This window comes from Sipha flava, unplaced genomic scaffold (assembly GCF_003268045.1).
Source record: "Sipha flava isolate LNK unplaced genomic scaffold, YSA_version1 39_pilon_pilon, whole genome shotgun sequence".
In the NCBI taxonomy this organism is placed as follows: Eukaryota; Metazoa; Arthropoda; class Insecta; order Hemiptera; family Aphididae; genus Sipha; species Sipha flava.
Window position 1 is genome coordinate 1551966 of NW_020273107.1, and position 20921 is coordinate 1572886.

The following is a 20921-nucleotide window of genomic DNA, read 5'->3' on the forward strand; positions in this document are numbered from 1 at the left end:
CTAAGATAATAATCATAGCTGAATAACTATATAATTTTGAAGTGATTTTGGTTGTATGGTCGAATAAGTGTTTCTACCTTTTTAACAACCTTTTAAGAACTTTTTGTTTAATTTTCCACCAATTGACAAGATTAACACAACAAAATGGATTGAATCGTGGGCTAAGACAGGCAAATTAACAGAAGAGGAAGAAAATTGTCCTAGAAAGATAAAAAATACCGAAGAAAATGCATACAAGTCATTGTGGATTTTAATTAAAGAATAATATTTATTTCTGTAATTAATATTATTATTTCGTTATAAAATAATGTTCTAGTAATAAGCAAATAAATATTATATAATAATACTACCTTTATAATGCGATATTATATTTTCGGGGGCACGGAGGACGAAGTCTACAACGAGTTACTTTACAATTCATTAACGGTGTTTTTTGAACTAAAACCAACGTCTGTTCTCAATTTTTTTCCAATTCGAGCACTGCTTTAGTGGTTTGTACGATCTGAATACATTAGCAATACTCGACTATAACAATAATACTGATAAAAGATTAAAAGGAATACAACTTGTATTTTCTTAACCACTAGGGCGATTTACAGTAAAAAAAAAAATATTACATTAAAACTCAAAATAATTGGAAAGGTGATATAATAAAAATTATTGAAAGAGATGATAAAGAAATTTTATCAAAATAGTTTGACGTACAAAAATAATGTAATACCAACATCCCAAAAAGTATTTATCGAACATTTCGTTCTCCGTATGAAGAATTCAAATCAAAAAGATATTTATGATTTACCTAAACATATAATATAAATTACGATAGTTGTAATAAATCAATTACGTATATATTACGTAATATATTAGAATTAAAATATGGTTTTATGAGGGTTTTTCTTTAGATTTATTTAAGTTTCTACATTATAATTAAGTATAGTAAATTATTAGTTTAAATTTAAATAACGGAGTATAATATAATTTATGTTTGTTATTTATGTATTTTTATTTTTTATCGTACTTATAAACTACCCTGAAACGAATCTTAATATTATGGAAAATACAATCATTTGAAAAAAAAATTGATAACCTTTATATAAATTTACTCTAATAATTTATACCTTAATTACATTTTTCTCTATAATTATTTTAGTCGCACGAAATAAATACCACGTATGTACTTTAAATATATAAGTACGACTCGTCGGCCGGTGTGATTTTATGAAGTTACAAAATTGGTTTTTTTTTTGGTTGTGTAGTTCTTTAAGTTTTATTGTTGAAACGTATACCACGATGGAAACTACTGATAAACGTATCAATGTCTTGCAACAAAGAGCTGATAATCTACACACAGAAAACGGCATAGGTGACTGACTAAGTATAATAAAGTATTACTTTTAAGCATCTGACGCTAAATTTCGTTGTAGACATTTTTTTTTTTTTGATTTTTAGCATTCTTGTTATTTTCGATTTTTGGTATTGTTCTTTCGGCATTATTATTTGTTATTCTATTTAATTAATAATTTTTTTTATCATAATAATAAAAAAATGTAATTATTATAGTTATTATTATAAACTTAATTTTCTTATTATTATAATTAATGTTTTTATTTTTAATTGTACAACATGAAAATTTGGCAGGTATCGTATAAGATACTATAAAAAAAATTTAAATTGACAAATAATAAGTTATACAAGTGATTTTATTTATTTATTAGCATTGACGCCCATGTGGGCTCAAGTACAGCATGTAATATCTCTTATTATAACATTGATATAATATGAAATCAATATACATAATACAATACAATACATGATTAGCAAACATCAATTGGCAAATTACATTTATGGGGGATTCTTGAAAGTAAAATCTATATTTTTAATTGATTTAAATCGGGATTAAAAGATCGATCCTAAGAAAAATCTATGAAAAAATATTGATTCACTTTATTAATATTGATTCAATAGCATTAAAAGCTTAGCACATTCATTGCCATGTATGGCCAAAATAGGACATATTTTTATTTCCATTTTCATTAAATTACATTAGTTAGATGAGGAACTTCGGTGGTTTTGCTAAAGTTAAATGTTTTTGAATTAAATTTTTCTAAATAAGTAATTATAACTTATAATCATTAAAATGTAAGAATATGAGATCATAGATTTGCTTTAATTTGGATAATTATTTTATATTTTTTCAAACAGCTGACTTCTAACAAATTATTTTAATAATTTTTTAAATTATGTTTATTCTTTGAGACTTTATTGTATAGCTATAAAATCCATTTTATTATTTTAATTTAAAATTTATTAAAAGAATTTTTATCTGATAAATATCATACTCGGTTGTTTGTACAAAAAATACATCAGTAATTGTTTTTGACACCATAATTTTTGTTGTCAAGATTTAAAGAGTATACTATTCTTCTTGTATATAATCAATTTTTTTTATTTGTTACGTGTAATTATAATACTCGTTTATAAACGTACAGTATTTATAAAGCATTTTCTCAACCAAAATTATTAATAAATATATGATATATCAACAAAAATATGAATATTTTATGAACAATTTGCATTTATGTAAATTCACAGAGATCAAATGAAATAAAATCGAGGAATAATCTTCAAAAAACTTATTAGTGTATTTCAAATCGTAACTATAAAGAATTAAATTAAAAAACACAAAAATCAAAGTTGACTGAAAGTAAAAACAATACTGGGCTACACTATATAGGGATATTGGTAAATGTTTTAAAATTCTTCCAAAACTATGTGAAACCTTATAGCCACTATACTTATAGAAGTTTGAAATTCAAACTTAATTATATTGGCTATATTGTAATTGAAACGCACTATAAAAATTATCAAATTGTTATAAAAAGTATTTAGGATTTACTTTTATCCCTTTTGTAAGTTTTTTGCGTTATTAACGTGATAAAATGTCTAAATAGATTTACATTTTTATCAATGGAGAGCTATTTAATCTTCTGCAAGATAATAAAATGTCTTATTTAAATACATTTACATATTAAAATAAGAAAAAGAGTAACGAGTATATTTTTTCGTTGAACTTACAATCCCAAATATTGCGTTTTTAGCTGAAAATATGTTATTTTCTATGCCAAATAAAAAACAGTTAAAGTTTGGTTTATATTTATCACATATACTTATATTCTAACACATTCCTTTTCGTGTAGATTATCAGTGCTATGTTTTGGTGGCAAGGAAAATTCTCTAAAATTAACTATGAACAATGTGATAAAAATTACCAAAATTAATTATAAAATAAAAAATTCATTTTTATATTTAAAGAAAAAGAACCAATTTATTCTCAGTTTATACGATTTATTTATTAACTAGTAAAATATGATAAAATAAAAATTATATTCGTCCTTGATCATTAATGCCTCTTGCTTAGTATACTGTAAGGATGCTGCAGAAATACTTTGCAATATATACTGATATCACTTGAACGGATGTTTTGTAACTTGATTATTGGTCCAAGTTTGAAAGAAGTGAGAAATCAATTTAGAGCAAAGTTTGGATGATCGTAAGAAAATTGTCACGGTAACTAAAAGTTTTAGATATTGATTGAACATAAACATCCTGATATTGTATTATAGTTTAAAATCTTATAAAAAAAAAAAAAATAGTATTTATATAATTTGTTTATATTCCTCCACATTCCAATCCTAATATTTATAAATCTCACGTCAAATCTGTTGAATCTATAACCTGTCAGTTCAAAGACCATATTTATATTTTCTGTAGTAACTATAACCTACCTGAAATATTATGGGATAATGATGATTGTGATTTACGTTACTCTTTTTCATCGTCCCCCATAGCGCCGTGTATACCTGAAACATTCGCAACCTATTTGTTCTTTCAGTTAAATAATATTCACAATTGTCATGGTTCGATTTTAGATCTCGTTTTTTGTAACACCAAGCTCATGTCTGTTGAAAAATCCCTTGAGTCTGCTGTCTCAATTGATCCCTACCACCCAGCTCTTTATATGTCTCTATCTTGTTCTCCTTTGGACCTTAACAGTAATCGTGACCAATCATTTTATAATTTTTCTAAAGCAGATTATAACTCAATTAGTACATTCTTAGAAATATTTGATTGGTCATCTACTTTCAAGCCGCTTGACATTAATTCTGCTGTTAACGCATTTTATGATGCCTTGCATAAAGTGGTTATTGATTTTGTCCCTAAATGTAAATATAGTTTTTCTTCACTTCCTCCTTGGTTCACTAAAGAACTTAAAAAATTAGTCATATTAAAGAAACAAGTACATGCCAGGTTTAAATCTTCATCTAGTGTTTACGACTACAAAAAATTCTCCTTCCTTAGGGCAAAATTTAAATACTTATCCAAAAAGAGTTTTCGTACTTATTCATCTAATGTTGAATCGTCTTTTATTAGTAATCCTATGACTTTTTGGAAATGGAAATTTGTTAAAAAATATATATCTAATAGTAATGTTCCTAGTTCTTTAAAATTCAATGAACACATTGCTTCGTGTGATCGTGATTCTGCTGAGTTATTTTCAACTTACTTTTCCTCCATGTACTCTTCTCAAAAGGTTGCTTTAAACGTTGACGAACTTGGTATTTCTTCGTTTGACTTACCGTCCAATGTCGCTTTTAGTGTTAATGATGTGTTTGATAAGTTATCTAGTCTGCGTGGTGTTAGGTCTATTGGGCCTGATGGTTTCTCTGGTGATTTTTTATTTAATCTACGATCTGTTATCAGTTATCCGCTCTGGTTATTATTCAAACGTTCTTTTGATGAAGGAATTTATCCAGCTATTCTAAAATTTAGCTCTGTTACACCTATTTTCAAGTCAGGGGATTCATCTTCTGTCCTGAACTATAGACCTATCTCCATTCAGTCTCACATCTCAAAAATTTTGGAATCTCTAGTATTAAATGATATTCGTCGGTCGATCAACCCTATTATTATTGAAGAACAACATGGGTTTCACCCGGGTCGGTCGACTGTTACTTGTAATTAAGTGTTTAGTAATTTTATTTATAACTCTTTTCAACAACGTTCGCAAGTGGATGTCATTTACACGGACTTCCATAAAGCTTTTGATTCCGTTAATTATGATGTTCTAATTCAGATCCTTAAAGCTTCTGGTTTCGGCGAGCCCCTATTATCGTGGTTTAAATCCTTTTTAGTTGATAGATATCAATGGGTCTCGCTTTTCAAGTCATGAATTTCACCAGATCTCGTACTTCTCTAGTTTTCCCTTACCACCTGGGTGATACTGTTATTTCATGTTGTAAAGATTTTATTATGGATCTTGGCTTTAAATTTACTAGCAATCTTGACCCGAGCCTTCACATTGAAATGATTTGCTGTTCTGCTTTAAAAACATTGGGCTTTGTTATGAGGTTGGCTAAAGACTTTGGCCTTAAATCATTTCTTAAGGCTCTCTATTGTAGTATTGTATGGCCTACACTTGAGTATGGTGCCGTAATTTGGGACCCACATACAGCTGTAAATGCTTGTCAGTTAGAAAGGGTTCAGCGTAGGTTTTTCCGGTTTGCTAGCTATATAATGGGCATTGATTATCCACCTCATGACTACACGCCTGTTGCCACTAATCTTGGTTTAGTAACTTTAGCCGCGCGCCGATGTTACTTTGGTAATACATTTTTAAATGATTTACTGACTGGTGTTCTTGATTCTCCTTCTTTACTTGCCCTAGTTGCGTTTAAAGTTCCACTGCGTTCCACCCGTTCTAATGCTATGTTTCATATACCCTTTAGTTTCACCAATTACATGCAAAATGAACCTTTAAGACGTTTGATGTCGCAAGCCAATACGGACCCCACCTTTAACTTTCTTGTTTTTTAATTTTGCACACACTTATAATGTAATTCTATTGTTTAATTACTATCATCATATAATAATTGTAATATCTTTTCTGCACATATATATATATATATATATTAATTATAAAGGGCTCAGCCCGTAAATTCTTAATAAATAAATAAATAATTTATGGAAAATAAAATTTAATAATAACTTTAACAAATTTCACCGTAGTTCAAACATAGAAAGTTCATATAAAGTAATATTCTAAATTTTCACAATACATTTGTGTACAATGCGAATTTGTATTATATTTTTATACCGTGAAAAAATGTAAAAGTTATGCATCAAAAACCTAAGTTATTTAAAATTATATATTTCTGTAAAAATATCGTTTATATTACACATAATGTAACTACATATAATATTAAAACACTAATTGCAAGTAAACGTAAACAATAACGCAGATGTTGTATATATTTTATAATATTCATCATTCTTAATTTATTCATTTGGTATATAATCAATTTGGGTTATTTGTCAAAGGTGTAAAGAAGATTTTGATCTGATTTAAAAAATGTTTTGTTTGCTTAAAAGTAATTAAAGAATCCAACATTATCATAAAATACATTGTTTTAAATTATAAATATATCAAGAACCATATTTGTAGTAGAAATATATGAGATACATTTAAATCGTTTTTCTACTTCTAACTTTCAATTCAATGAAAATGTTATGAATTTGTGGCTTATAGTATTCGTTATTATTCATGTTAAAATTGTATTATTTAATTACTAAAATAACTGTTGTTAGCTTTATCGATGATTAATTGTTGATTATATTTTAACAAGGCTGGGTAAGTTAACGATTTTTTTTTTAATTCGTAAAGTTATTTTAAAATAATAAAGTTAAGTTAAACTAAAAGTTACTTATATTATTTTCGTTAACTCGTTAAGTTAAAAGTTAACCATGAAAAAAAAGTAGCTTAACTTAGTTTAAAGTTAAAATTTTCTAATTTGCAAAAATAAAAAATTGCACACATAATACTAATTTTTTTACGCTCAAGAAAATTTCTGTAGAAATTTAAAATAATACATAAAAGTATTAACTAGCTGATTAATAACTATTTATATCTAATTAATTAATAAAGAAATAATAAACTTTTGCAGAAATATAATAAGCTAATAAAGTAATAAAAATAAACTAATAACAATATATTATAAATTCTAACAAGATGTGAACAGAACAGATGCTAGTTGAATTATGAAATTAAATTGGAAATTATACCACAGTTGTTTTGTGATTTATCCCCTCTTGACACTCGCTCTCATAGTATTTACTATTTTAACAGAATATTCTTAGGATTTCAATTGGTTTATAGTGTTTATACAATAACAATGTTATAAAAATATAATGATAAAATATAGCCCATATAATGACTATTAAAGTTTTTTTTATACTATTTTCGTCTACAGGAAATTCATATTAAAATAGTAAATAATAAATATACTAAAATTCTCATTAAATAATTTGCATTATTATTTGCACTAAAATTAACTTAATTTAGATACTTTTAAATAAAATTAACTTAAAGTTAACACGTTAGTCTTAAAAAAAAGTAATTTATTAAGTTAAAAGTTAATTTGTAAAAAAAAGTAACGAGTTAGTTAACTTAATTAAAATTAACTTAACGTTTTAACTTTATTTTAACTTTTAACTCGTTAATGCTCAGCCTTGCATTTTAAATTCTTCCATGGAATGATAAAATCATGAAAATAATTGTAAACAAGCAGTTATATGATCAAAAACTAAAAACACCAAAACATTATCACTGCTATAGTGGTTTGATATTAATAAGTTTTTATTTCAAACAATAGTACGTATTAAAAGTGTAATTTTTTCACTTATACACACAGGTTTTTTTTTTAAATTAATTTTGCTTGTTGATATTAAACACGTCGACTTAATTCACAGTTTTATGTCCAACTCAACGTCCAAGTTCCCTGAATGGTCTTTGAACTTGATTTCTCAATTTCATTAAAATTATTGTGTATCAATATTCGCTCGACAACAAAAAGCGTAGAAACTTAAGTAAACATATGTTGCTATTTAACTTAATCCTCTACAACATTTATATAATCTTTTATTCTATATGTAAAGTATATCGGAACACCATTATAAGAATATATAATATGTTATTCATATAACGTCATAGTTATTTAATTCGCTTGTTCTGAAGATTTATACAACATATACTTGAGTAATTTATAAGTATAAGAAGCACAATAGTGATATTTAATTAATTATATATTTGTTTGAAAATAGAATAATAATGTATTATGTAATATCTATGCGGAGACAACATTTTTAAAGTAAGTATTTTTATTTTGTTCAAAAACGAAATGGTTTTATGTAAAACATATAAGTATTACATAAAACATTAACCAAAAAAAAAAAAAAAAAAAATGGATAAAAGTTAAAACAAGTATATTATGTTCACGACGTTCATAAAAGTGTTTTCATGTTTTTTGATATTTACATTATTTTGTTATTCATTGTATTGGCGTTTTCATACACGTTTTTCGTAAAAAATATTATTTATTGCGCCAGTTTGCCAGTATATAGGTAGGTATACATATAGGTTTTGTAAACAGTACCTATTATACAAACAATTTCTGTAGTAGGTTTATGTGTTATTTTAAATAAAAACAAAAAAATATTTCAAAATTTCGAAAGTCCTTCACACGAAGGATTCTTCATTCTTTCAAAAATGTCATGTGATATAATATTATCATCATGTTGACTTATTGTCCAAATTATGTAAAATATTGTAAAATAAATGTCTATAGAACAAAAAGGGTTTTGAAAAAAATTATGTATTTATGTTATAGTGAAAACAATTTGTTTAGCTAATTAAGCATAATAAGTACAGTACACGAGTATATTAAATTAATGTTTAAGAATATATATCATATTGTATAGTTAATAATGAGATGTTTAAAAAGGTTCAAAAATGAAAGATATAAAAATTAAGTTACAGAAGTACGTTAATAATGTAATTTTTCTAAAAATACATTAAAATCGCATAAGAGAAAATCGTTTCTTTCCCAAAAATTATTTTCTTATCATGGTGAACTTTTAAATTATGTTCTTGTTCTATGGGTTTCATTACATGCGTAGTTGAAACTAGAGATTAAATTTAAATTTAGCAAAACGTTTCAAAAACAATGATAGAGCATCGTTAAAAATTCTATAACATTTTCAAAACAGTTATCTCGCTCTTTTTATTATATAATCAGAGTTTATGCATATTTCTATGCATATTAATATGCATATTTCCAATAATTATTGTTTGATCGGTGGTAGTCGTTTTGAAGATTTTTAGTTATGAAACCGGTTTCTGTCACAAAACACACTTATTCGATAACACTAACTCGCTATTCATTCATTCACTGTATAGATTAATTTAAATAAATTGCAACTAATTATACTAATAATAATCCTATTGATCAAATGATGCCTTGAGTCAATGAAAACCTTATTTAGTTTATAATTATTATGTGTAATGTGTGTTATGTTAATTATTAATTTTTTTTCTTTTTCATCAATTATATTCTTTAAGCTATATATTTATATTATAATTGTTATCATTATGCTACATGCTTATTTTAAAATAATGAACAAATAAATAATAAAATTAATATTCCACAGGAACAACAAAAATACAAAAGAACACGGAAAACATATAATTTTTATCAGATATAATGGGGTGCATATTTATATATATATATATATAATTAATAGCATTATTGGCTGTTTTTGTCGATTTTTAGTCGATAGTTGAAATTCTCCTAAACATTTCAGGCTAAAATCTTTGCATAACTAATATAATTAACACTTAAAGACCATTTTAATGAAAATATTATCGTTGTGTGATCCAATGGAATTTTATTTAGTTTGAATTAAATTAATAATTTTTATTTTCACTATTTCATGTTTGACTTGACTTGTAGCAGCCATTTTTAAAAAATACATAAATACAATTTAAAAATGAATAATTTTTCGTTATAAACTGAATTAATATATTTTTATTTAATCATGTCTAATTAGTATATATATAGTAGGAGTGGCACATTATTTTTTTTATTTTTTTATTTTTTTTATCATTATTTTTTTTAACACTACGTGCCAAAAATTAACATATTTTTTTCAAACGTGCCATGAAAAATATTATATATATATATATATATATATATATATATATATATATATTATATTTAATATTGTAAGAAAAAAGTTTTTATAATTTTATTGTATAATTAATGTATTAATATAAAATAGGTTAGTTTAGGTACTTAATATAAAAATTACTTTGTCAAATATTTATTTTCTTGATGTAATTTTTTTGTTGAATGCTTGATGTTAATTCGTTGATATTTAGCGTATAATTATCTACTAAAATTATGATGTTATTTAATATTATAAATAAAAATCTATTTATATAAAAATGGAGTCAAAAATGTATATTTTATCAATTGAGAACGGCTGGGCTGATTTGGCTCAAATTTTTTTTAATTGTTCGTAATTGCTAGGAAAAGGTTTTTACGGAAAAAAAAATTTTGGAAAAGTACTATTGTTTAATAAATCGTAGTTTAATTCAATAACTTTTGACTAGATCGATAACTGCACAATTGAAAATGAATTATTAAATAAAACTATTAAAAAGCTATCAAAAACTATTAATTTTATTTATGGTTAAATGATGGGTATTGCATAAATATTAAACAACAAGATCCCGCAACAGGTGCCAAAACAAATAAGAATGTTAGTTCGAACAATTATTATGCATATCGGTTGATGATTACACGCGATCAGGACAACATTATTCTACGATGGCATAATCTTTGTCAATAATTCATGGTCGACATGTATGTAAAGATAGAGAGCAAACGATTTCGATACTTGCGATTCAATCAAAAAAAATTGCGTGCAGAAGATTCTCAAAACAATTGTTAGATATTGGTGATGGGAAAGTTACTACTGATGAAACGGGATGTATAAAATTACGGATTGATTTCTGCACAGTCATTGATTAGCAAGATGCTCTTATTGACCAGATATTTCTCAATGTATACAGACAATACACAAATTATGAGTGGCTGGCAAAAAGAGTAATTTTAGCAGCAAAAAATGTGAACGTTAACGGATTGAATCTCAAGATACAACATTTGTTATCAAGATAGTTGATGTCATACAAATCTATTGATACATTTTGCGATGCTATTGAAGCTGTACATTTTCGCAACAAAGTTTTTAAACTCATTAGATTTACCAGGAAAGTCACCGCATAATTTACAACTGAAGGTTGGATCTCCAGTTATTTTGCTTCGTAATTTGAACGCACCACGGTTAGGTTAATCATCATTTTAAATGGCAAATTCCGAGGTGAAAATATATTATTACCACGAATCCCTATTATACCTACGGATGTGCCAATACAATTTAAAGGCCTTCAATTTCCAATTAGATTGGCATTTGCAATGACTATCAATAAGTCTCAAGGCCAAACGATGTCTGTCTGTGGCTAAGATTTGAGCATATCATGTTTTTCACACGGACAATTATACGTGGCGTGCTCTCGAACCATCTAGTTTGTTTGTGTTGGTGAAAGATGTGATAAAAAAAAATATTTTACACTCTGTTGCATTAAGGGATTGTACATTGTTTTTTACTAATATTGCCATAATTAGCTATATATATAATTTTTAAAAGATCAATTTTAATAAATTATTAAAAAAATAAATGTTTGATGTTTTTTTATTTTTATATTCCGTTACCGTTCACGGCACTCCATACCTCTTCCACTTATATACCACATCCTTACCCACCTATATTATATTAGTTTTTTTTTCTAGCAAAATATTCTTTAGAAAAAATTTCTATGACAAAACAACGTTTGTCGTGTCAGCTAGTTATATATATATATATATATATATATATATATATATATATATATGGATCGGCCTGACATTGTGGCAACATGACTGAGATTAAGTAAGGTCCGCTGCCAAAAATATATATGGTGATGAAAATATTTTAATTTTTCGCGAGCCACCTCGGCCACGCATGCCATGAACTTGCCATCCCTGATATATAGTATAATAATCTCCATAGTATAAATAATTTCGTTCGATAAGAATTATTGTATCGAAGAGGATGCTAAAAAAAATTAGTCATAAACATAATCAAAAGCATACTTATTCAATTCGAAAAAATTAATCATATTACTTGGTTAATATTTTTAAACTTTTTAAAATATTTCGAATTTTGTACCTTTAAAAGTATTTTAAAAGATATTTTTACTAATTAATAAATGAGAAAAATGATGAGTTTTAAAACGGTTGTTGGAAAATTAATTTAATATATAACTACGATAATATTTTTTAAGTTATTTTAATATGTATACGATATATCGGTGAGTGCAATTCAATGACAATCAGAATTTTAGCTAATTTGTATTTATTATATTTTAGTAAAGATAGTAGTAAGTGGTAATAAAATTCAATTGAAACAATTGTAGAGTACACTTACTAATAGGATATTATATGGCAGCCAACAAACCGTGAATGCTATGACCACAGTAACCATCATTTTTATCATCTGCAAAAATCGAAAAACGTGACATGTTTGGGAGTTATAATATTTTAAAAATGTTACTTTTCTTTTTGATTTGGCCATCCTAACGTCTCTGGAATTTTGCGCCTCACCTGGAGTTCTTTTACCCCATACGACTACCCCGATATTAACGTATGTAAATAATAGAACGGCGAATGGTATGCAGTATTGAAGCACCAACAGTGCCACATTGTAGAAATGTCGGACATTTTCACTGGACCACGTTTCGTTGCAAATGTAAAGACCGCATTTCTAATAAGCAAACAAATGATGGCGCATGTATAATTTAATACGAGCACGTATTTCTATCTTGTATTATATGGGTACTCGCCACAAATTCTTACGTCTGACTGAAGTTTTGATGTTTAATAATGAGAAAAAAACATATTACTAAATTATTTACTAAATTATTATATAACTAAGAATTATTTTATATTATGTTTGTTATTAATCTTAATTTGGGTAAAACGATAGTTTCCTATTGTGTTTTAAAAATGTTTAGCAATGAAATTATTGTGTATATATTTCTAAAATAATTGCATGGCGAATATAGGTATAAATTATGTTTAAAAGTTTTTGAATTACATTTATTATTTTGTAACTTTATTTGGTCGGCTCAATGCGATGAACTTTTTGATTGATGATTTTTTTTTATTAAAAATGTTTTTTTTTCATTTATGAATTCAATTTAATAAAATGAAAAATATTGTATTCAATTTGGTTTAATAATCGAGTTGAATATTTTTGTATAATAAAAAGCATACAATTGAAGAGAATTATAATTCATACACGAATGCGATTACTATTTCAATGAAATGAAAGTTATCAAGTTGGAAATCAAATAAAAAGTTTTCAGGAGACCGAATTAAGCCAAAGAGTTTACTCAATTAATTCGAATGAGTTCATGTATACACCGTGGGAATTCATATTATAATTTGTCATACTATTATGAAATGTGTTAAAAATGTGTTACAGAACGTGTGATGACGGGGAAGGCTGAGGGGGTGAAAAAAATTATCGCGTTTTCGACGGTTGTTACCTGATGCCAATACGACGGCTGATCCAACGTCGTGACGAGTGGTATAGGAAATGCTGTAATTACAGCCACTGTCCAAACTAATGCTATTATGTATTTAGCATGTTGTCTGCCAGCCCTAGGTTTCAGTGGCCATATAATTGCTATATATCTGTCGACGCTGATGGCCACTAACGTGTACGCACTCACCTGTGAAAAACACGGTAGAGTTAGTGGAATAGAATATTACACTGTTAGTTATACTTTGCTTTGGAAATAAATATATATCGATATAAATTATGCGATATTGTACGAGTGACGTGACTAAATGCGGAATCAACATATTCAGAGTGTCATATAATATATAAATTAAAACTTTAGGACAGTGGTGGCGAAACGTACATTTATTGGGTCCAACGTCAATTTTTTTCAATTAAAGTTTTGAAAATATCCAGAGAACACGTGTCCAGAGGAAATTATACTTTCTAGGGATACAAATAAAATTACTGATTAATTACATTATATTAATCAAGTAGGTACATATATTTTTTGTTATTTTATAAATTATGTTTTATTTATTTATTATCTTTAAATTTGGTGATATATTTAATTATTTTATGCTGTTTTTTAATGAATAAAGTATTGATGCCAGGAGTGTAATTTGTCATTTTTAGTGAAATATAAGCAGCAATTGTTTCATCGGCCAAAGGATTTATTTCTTACGGTTTATTTAAATTCTTTATAAAGAATACATTTTCACAAGCATAAGTTGAAGAAAAAATTGAAGGTATAAGGATTATTAAAATTTTTAAAATGCATATAATTTGTTTTTTTGAATTTTTTATGATTAAAATTTTATCAATAGCATAATTACTTTTTGTATAATATTAATGGTATCAATTTTTTCGCGTACTGTTGAAATTTGGTCAACGTATCACCTTTGGCACGCGTGTCAGACGGTATTACTATCCATGTTTTAGATGAATATCGAGGGGGATTATCGATAATTAAGGTCTAAGTTCCGAAAACGTCCTTAGTTTTTCTTCATCGAGAGATTTTGTTCAGTTGTTGGGTCAAACGAAAATAACCTATTCGTTTTCACACCTAATACTTCCTAGTGAAAAATCAGTAATTTAACAATTTCAAGAGTTGGCACCGTTTTATTAATTTAACTTATTAATTATTATATTTCTTGTTAGGTATATTTTATCCGTAGTGTAAATATTTTCATAAAAATTTTGGTGTACTACCAAACAAATATATTTTGGACAAAAGACAATAACGCTGTTTTATAATTTTATAAATGTTTCAATTTAATTTTAAAAATGTAAGTATTATTTCATAATTTTTCTGATAGATTTTTATATATAAAATATATAGTTATATGTATATATATTATTATATATATGTAAATATAATAAGTTAAGAGCACGAAAAGAAATTAAGTTATAATTATAAATGTAGTTCTCAGAAGTGATTGGAATATCAAGTGTAGAATCAATATTAACGAACACAATTACAATTAAATATTGTTATGGTTTATTTACAAATATTTCTGATATTTTAGAAATGTTAAGATTTTTTATCAATGGTATGTGCCTATTTATGTTGCAATATTACTTGCAGTTTTTATTTTAAATCAAATTTTCATAATACATTTTTCAAATTCTATAGTAATTTTATATTAAAAATGCATAGTTATAACAATGAAAATTTAAGTAGAGATGGTTGGATACGATTGAAAATTATATAAGAGAATTTTTAATGTGCTGCGTGGTGGTGTAGAAAATCAAGACGAGTGGAGGCTTAGGGCAAAAATGGCCGACCCCAAACTGTCGTGAGAAAGGGGCAGAAGATGATGTAAATCATTCGACTATACAATATGTCCCATAAGTCCCGTATCACCCTTAATATCTCCACGGGAAATCAATATATTTAAACGCGGTTTTTTTTTACAATACTTAGTATAGAAATTCTGATTTTTTAAAAAAAATCAAAAATTCAAACCAATTTTTTTTTGCATTTAAGAATTTTCAATTTTTAAGATTAAATATTGGTTAAAATTTTCTCGAGAGTATTGTTGTATTTTGTACTTATAATATTTTTTAGTTTATCGTGTGTTGCATATTAATATGCAAGTAACAAGATGGACATGCTGATACGTAATTTATATTTGCCAATATTTTATCCTAACTCAACGGTGTTATTATTTTCGTCGTATCATGGGTGTAGCAATACCTTGTTATGTGTGAGTAAAATATGATTTTGGATGCCTGGTTAACGTTCCATTTTTATTTTAACATAAAATGTCGGAATATTTAATGTGGCGCTCGTGGTTTTTCTATAGAAAATAAATCAAGCTCCATGTTTCATTTCATAGGATTCTTGAAGCATATAAGAGTATTTTTAAGAAACCTAATTGGTTGTACAAGATAACTTTGACTGAAAAGTATTGGAAAACTTGTCAAGCGCTGGAGAAAATGTACTAAAATAGAATAAGACCGCATTGAAAAATAACCATATTTTAACGGTGTTTGTTTTATTTATTTCTTAACACGCGCACTTTTGATTCATGTGTATACGGTAATTAGATGGTAAATTATTAGTAAAGAGGTTTAATTTATAAGTTTACCCTTGTAAGTTGTTGTACTTGTATTAATTACTTACGGTGTCTGCGGCCAGTATTTAAGAGACGCCCGTATTATTTTACACGAGAGTATGTATTTTCCCTTCAGGGACATTAATTTAAATCGTCATAAAGAATGCACTCGCTATTAGATTTCCGCATCACCGTTACTTTTAAATCTCATCGTTGTAGCAAGACTAGAATAAATTATTACAATATGATACGACGTATGAGAATTTAATTTTCTTTATTATATTCTATTTTTTTTTCCGAACACAATAAGTAAATTTTATTTCAGCAACATTATTTTGAAAAATTCTAAAGTTTAAGTAATGTGGTTATTCGAGTAGTAGTTACCTATTCAATTTTTTAATTTTTTTTTACCGCATATCCCTTTCGACACTTTACACGCTTCGTATTTGCTTGTATTTTACAAAAGCGTATGATATGTAACCAACCGAAACGAATCGTGTATGTTGAAATATAGACACATATGACGTATGGGGAGCTATACTAAGCGATGAAAATTATGTCGTTTCAGCATCACGTGTTGATGTCGAATAAATGAAACAGCCGATTTAACACGATGAAAAAAAAAAAAAACTATAGTAATAAGAATGAAATCAGACGGCGCAACGATCGAGGGTTTTGTCAAATGTCGCGGTGACAGCTCGACACGTATAAACCATCACAAGCGCGCAAACGTTTCCTCCTTAATGGCCCTGACGAAAATATTCTGACCGCATAACGAACTGCGTGCGAACGATTCAAGTCGAGTTGAACATGCGAGTATTTCGTGCAAGGTTAGATTAGCAGATATGGTGATGTATTTGTTTCGAATCAGTTTATGGTGGTAATGGTCATAAATTATAATATCTAAACAAGCGGTACACTTTTATCACTAGTACTTGGCCAGGCTAAGCAGTGTTTATTTCAGACATTCTATGCCATTGGAAGGTTATCGATATTTTTGGTGGGTGGGTATGCCACAGGAGTGAATAATTAAAAAATAAATAAAAATTTTCGGGGTGGTATATATTTTTTCCCAGCCACCTCCTGAAATGAACGCTAATGTTTTCAAATAATTCGAATAATTTTATATTCGAATAATAATTATCTATGAGATTATTATTACATAATTATCTCGTAGACACAATTTTGTCCAACTCTGCTTGTTATATGTAGTTGTAATTGTGGTATACGTATAAAGTTGATATTTAAAGAGACAATAAAAATAAATCTTGTCATATTGCATTTTTCTCAATATAACAAAGAGATGTGTGTAAAATCTTTAGAAATCATAAACAGAATTTTTTTCCCCCATAAGCATATTATACAAAAAAGGGATCCGTTACTTCATAATAATTAGGAAACAGTAGTTTAGACTACTACTATTATTCCTTTTTTCACGACTACTTCTTTTTTGCCGAAATTCTGTTTGTCTACTCAAATGGAAAAGAAACCTTCATCAACGGCAGGATAATATCTTTTAAGGACCGTAAAATTAGCAGGACCACGAAAAGTACTGATTCGTGCTACGATGCAGTTGAAAAAACTGTTATATATATATTACTGATGTCGGTGTACCGATATTCGATAAGATGTAGGAATTAATATTTAATCGAAAAGTGTTTTTTGTCATGCTGATAACCCATTCAACAGCGTCTTTCGTTTACGTCATGGAAATGTGTTCAATTATACACGAATGCAGATACTGTTTTTAATTCTAAATTTTTTCAACGATATTCATTTTTAGTCAATTTCTCATACGTTGGTTTTAATCAATTTTTACTAATCGGTATAAGAATATTACTTTCTCAATCATGTTTCACTCGCCATATTATTTTAAATTTATAAATTATTAATTATATTTAATGTATAAATTAAAAATGAAAATTATATTTATTTCTAAAATTTAAGGGGTATTTATAAGATATGCAGGGTATATTAATTCATAGTGTATTTTTTAAGACAACCATTACCGTATATATAAGGATATTAACATCTGGGCCCCACTTATAACCGATTATTCTTAACGAATTTCTATTTTAATAAATATTTAATATTATTATGTTCACTGCGTTCATTTAATGTTCTCGTAGTAATTTATTAAACCCTTTTATGTCAAAATAAATTATGGTTGAACTATCATAGGGGTAAATTTTTAGTTTAAATTGTACCTTAGAAATATTTATAAATTTCGTGAATAACTTAACAATGACATTCTTGAGTTACGCATACGCGACATTTAATATTTAAAATGAGTAATAATTATTATTACTACTACACTGCATAATTAAAATAAGAGACAAGCAAAAGCATATAATAAGCGAAACCAGTATTTTGGAAATTTTTGACTATGAACTAATAAGTATTAGCACTCAACACTTTCATTTTATTTAACAGATATAAATATTAGTTTTAAGCTAATTGCGCTTTTTTCGTGTTCCAAGAGTTTCTAAAAAACTTTTATCACATTTTTTTTTAGTACTGCTATTGGTTTTAGTATTCTCATTATTAAGATCTACTTAGTTTTTCCTCCATTGTTTCAAAAAATAAAAAAGAACTGAAATGTTATTCTGCCTAATGTCCTTAGGCTTTCGAGTCGATGTATTCTTTCGGAAATTCACCATTGCGTTCTTTTGTTTGTAACTATAACTATTAGTTGAATAAAAATACATTAAACATACATATAAGTCATAATGTACAGTCATGTATTACACAATGAACAAAAAAACTATTGTAGTTCTATTTTGCACCTATATTAACCCTCCAACCTTGCCACTACGGTCCACATGAATGAAAGTTGTGAGTAATGATATTACACTCGTAGCTGCACGAGAGCAGTGTTATCCATCATTATGAAATATACAAAGTACAGTAATAATATAAAATGATGTAACTATTGATTAATTATATCTATCAACACACGATATTTTATTAAACGAGAAATCTAAATGTAGCGAATAGAATGCTTTTGCGTGGAAATCTACTTTCGGAATGGATGTCCTCCGTATATCTGTAGTACGCGTATGCATAAAGGTCAACGTAGCACGTAATTTAGAAAAACCCTAAATTTTCTTTCTTATAAATGAAATTCCTCTTAATTCACTCACAAAAAATCGTTTTTACCAATCTCCGGAAAAGCGGAGGTTACGACATAGTGTATTCTACTTCGACTACTCTATATGATTTCAGTCAGTTTATTTGATTACAACATTTCACGTCTAAAATGTTCTTTCTTTGGTTATCACAAATAAATAATTTTATAAATCACGGTGAAAAAAAAAATGAGTGATAACGACTAACACCATTTTTTTCGTGAACTGTTTCTATTTAAATGTCCCAGTTAATAATTGTTTTCATTTAATGGTTTGTTAGACTTTTTATAATTATATTTTACATTTTATTTTCACACTATCTAAATTTTGATGAAAATTCATAAAATTTCTAAAAACCATTTTAAAAATAAATTATTGTTTTAGATTGATTCAGACTAATACTGATACTAATACTAATAGACTATGTACTACAGTCGATTCCCTGCAGTAAATAACTTATCATGATGTCATATTATTTCTCTTTTTTTTGTCTTATTTTAAATAAAATGTACATGCATTTATAAATAAGCCTAAATTAATTCATATTGGTATTTATTTGTATTATAAAATAATTTAAATTTCAAAAATTATAAAATAAATATTTTTTCTTCTAGAAGTATCTTATGACTTTGATATATCTTAAAGGGTTTTAGGGTTTTTATTTATTTTCACTTTGTACAACTTCATATTTCCGAAATTGATGTGTAAGCTATTTGTTTGAAAAGTCGATGCATAAATATTTGTAATTGAACAAATAAGTTATTATTTATATTATTAAATGAGTTATTAAGAAGTTACTGTTTAAATTAAAATCAAAGACGAGAAGAATTTATCGACGATAGATAGAAAGATAGAAAGATGTCTTATATTAGGTATTTTCTACTATCAAATGTTATCTTTCTTCGTTCAAACTGAAGCCGTTATCGAAACGTCTGTCGCCGACCATGCCTTTATCTCATCAACCACCAAACGCAGCGCCACCGCCACACCCCGTCCCTACAATCCATCAATGATCAGCGGACGCGAACGGTCGCGACGACGTCCGCACGGCAACACTATCGAACCGGTCCGTTCCGGTCTGTTCTTTCCCGACCGTGTACGAGGACACCACCGTCGGTACATCATTTTTTTTTTTTATGTCTAACATTATAACTTTTGTACATTATTTAATTTTCATTGTGTTACATATCTACGAATGAGAGTAGGTAATCTTTCGAATCCGAATTTACGTTGTCGGTTATCTTTTATTCAATAGCGTGTTTGGTGTAACAACATCAAAGTTTTATTATTAATATTATTATATTATTATTGTGCGTCGTGCCGAAGACATCTCGACTCACGACAAAACTTTCAATGATTACTCTTAGGTTTAGAAAAAAATTTGATAAGTATTTTGCATTGAAAATGACAGAAAAATATTTATATAAGTAAGTTAATAGTTAATTACCTACTATGATGGCAATGAAAGATATTTTAAATCTTATGAATATACGTAAGCCTGAAAATATTAGAACAAACACTCAGCATAAGAACACATTGTTTGAATAACAAAGAAAATTACAATATGTACAGCGAAGATAATTGTGGTTACAACAATAAAGCATAATTTATACAGATATCAGTATTAAATTTCAATGCTATATTAATAGCTTTTATCTTAGCTTTAATTTAT

General features: G+C 27.0%; 1 protein-coding gene across 3 annotated transcripts in view; it reads right to left on the bottom strand.

The window, feature by feature from the left end:
* LOC112688575 (RYamide receptor-like) overlaps positions 1-20921 on the bottom strand; it is a 106941-nt gene that overhangs the window by 7839 nt on the left and 78181 nt on the right. For all 3 annotated transcript variants that reach the window (XM_025561836.1, XM_025561837.1, XM_025561838.1), the window contains 3 exons: positions 13547-13732; positions 12550-12759; positions 12424-12492 (listed from right to left, as the gene is read on the bottom strand). In XM_025561836.1, coding sequence (XP_025417621.1) covers positions 12424-12492; positions 12550-12759; positions 13547-13732 — 465 coding nt within the window. The remainder of the gene's footprint in view (positions 1-12423; positions 12493-12549; positions 12760-13546; positions 13733-20921) is intronic.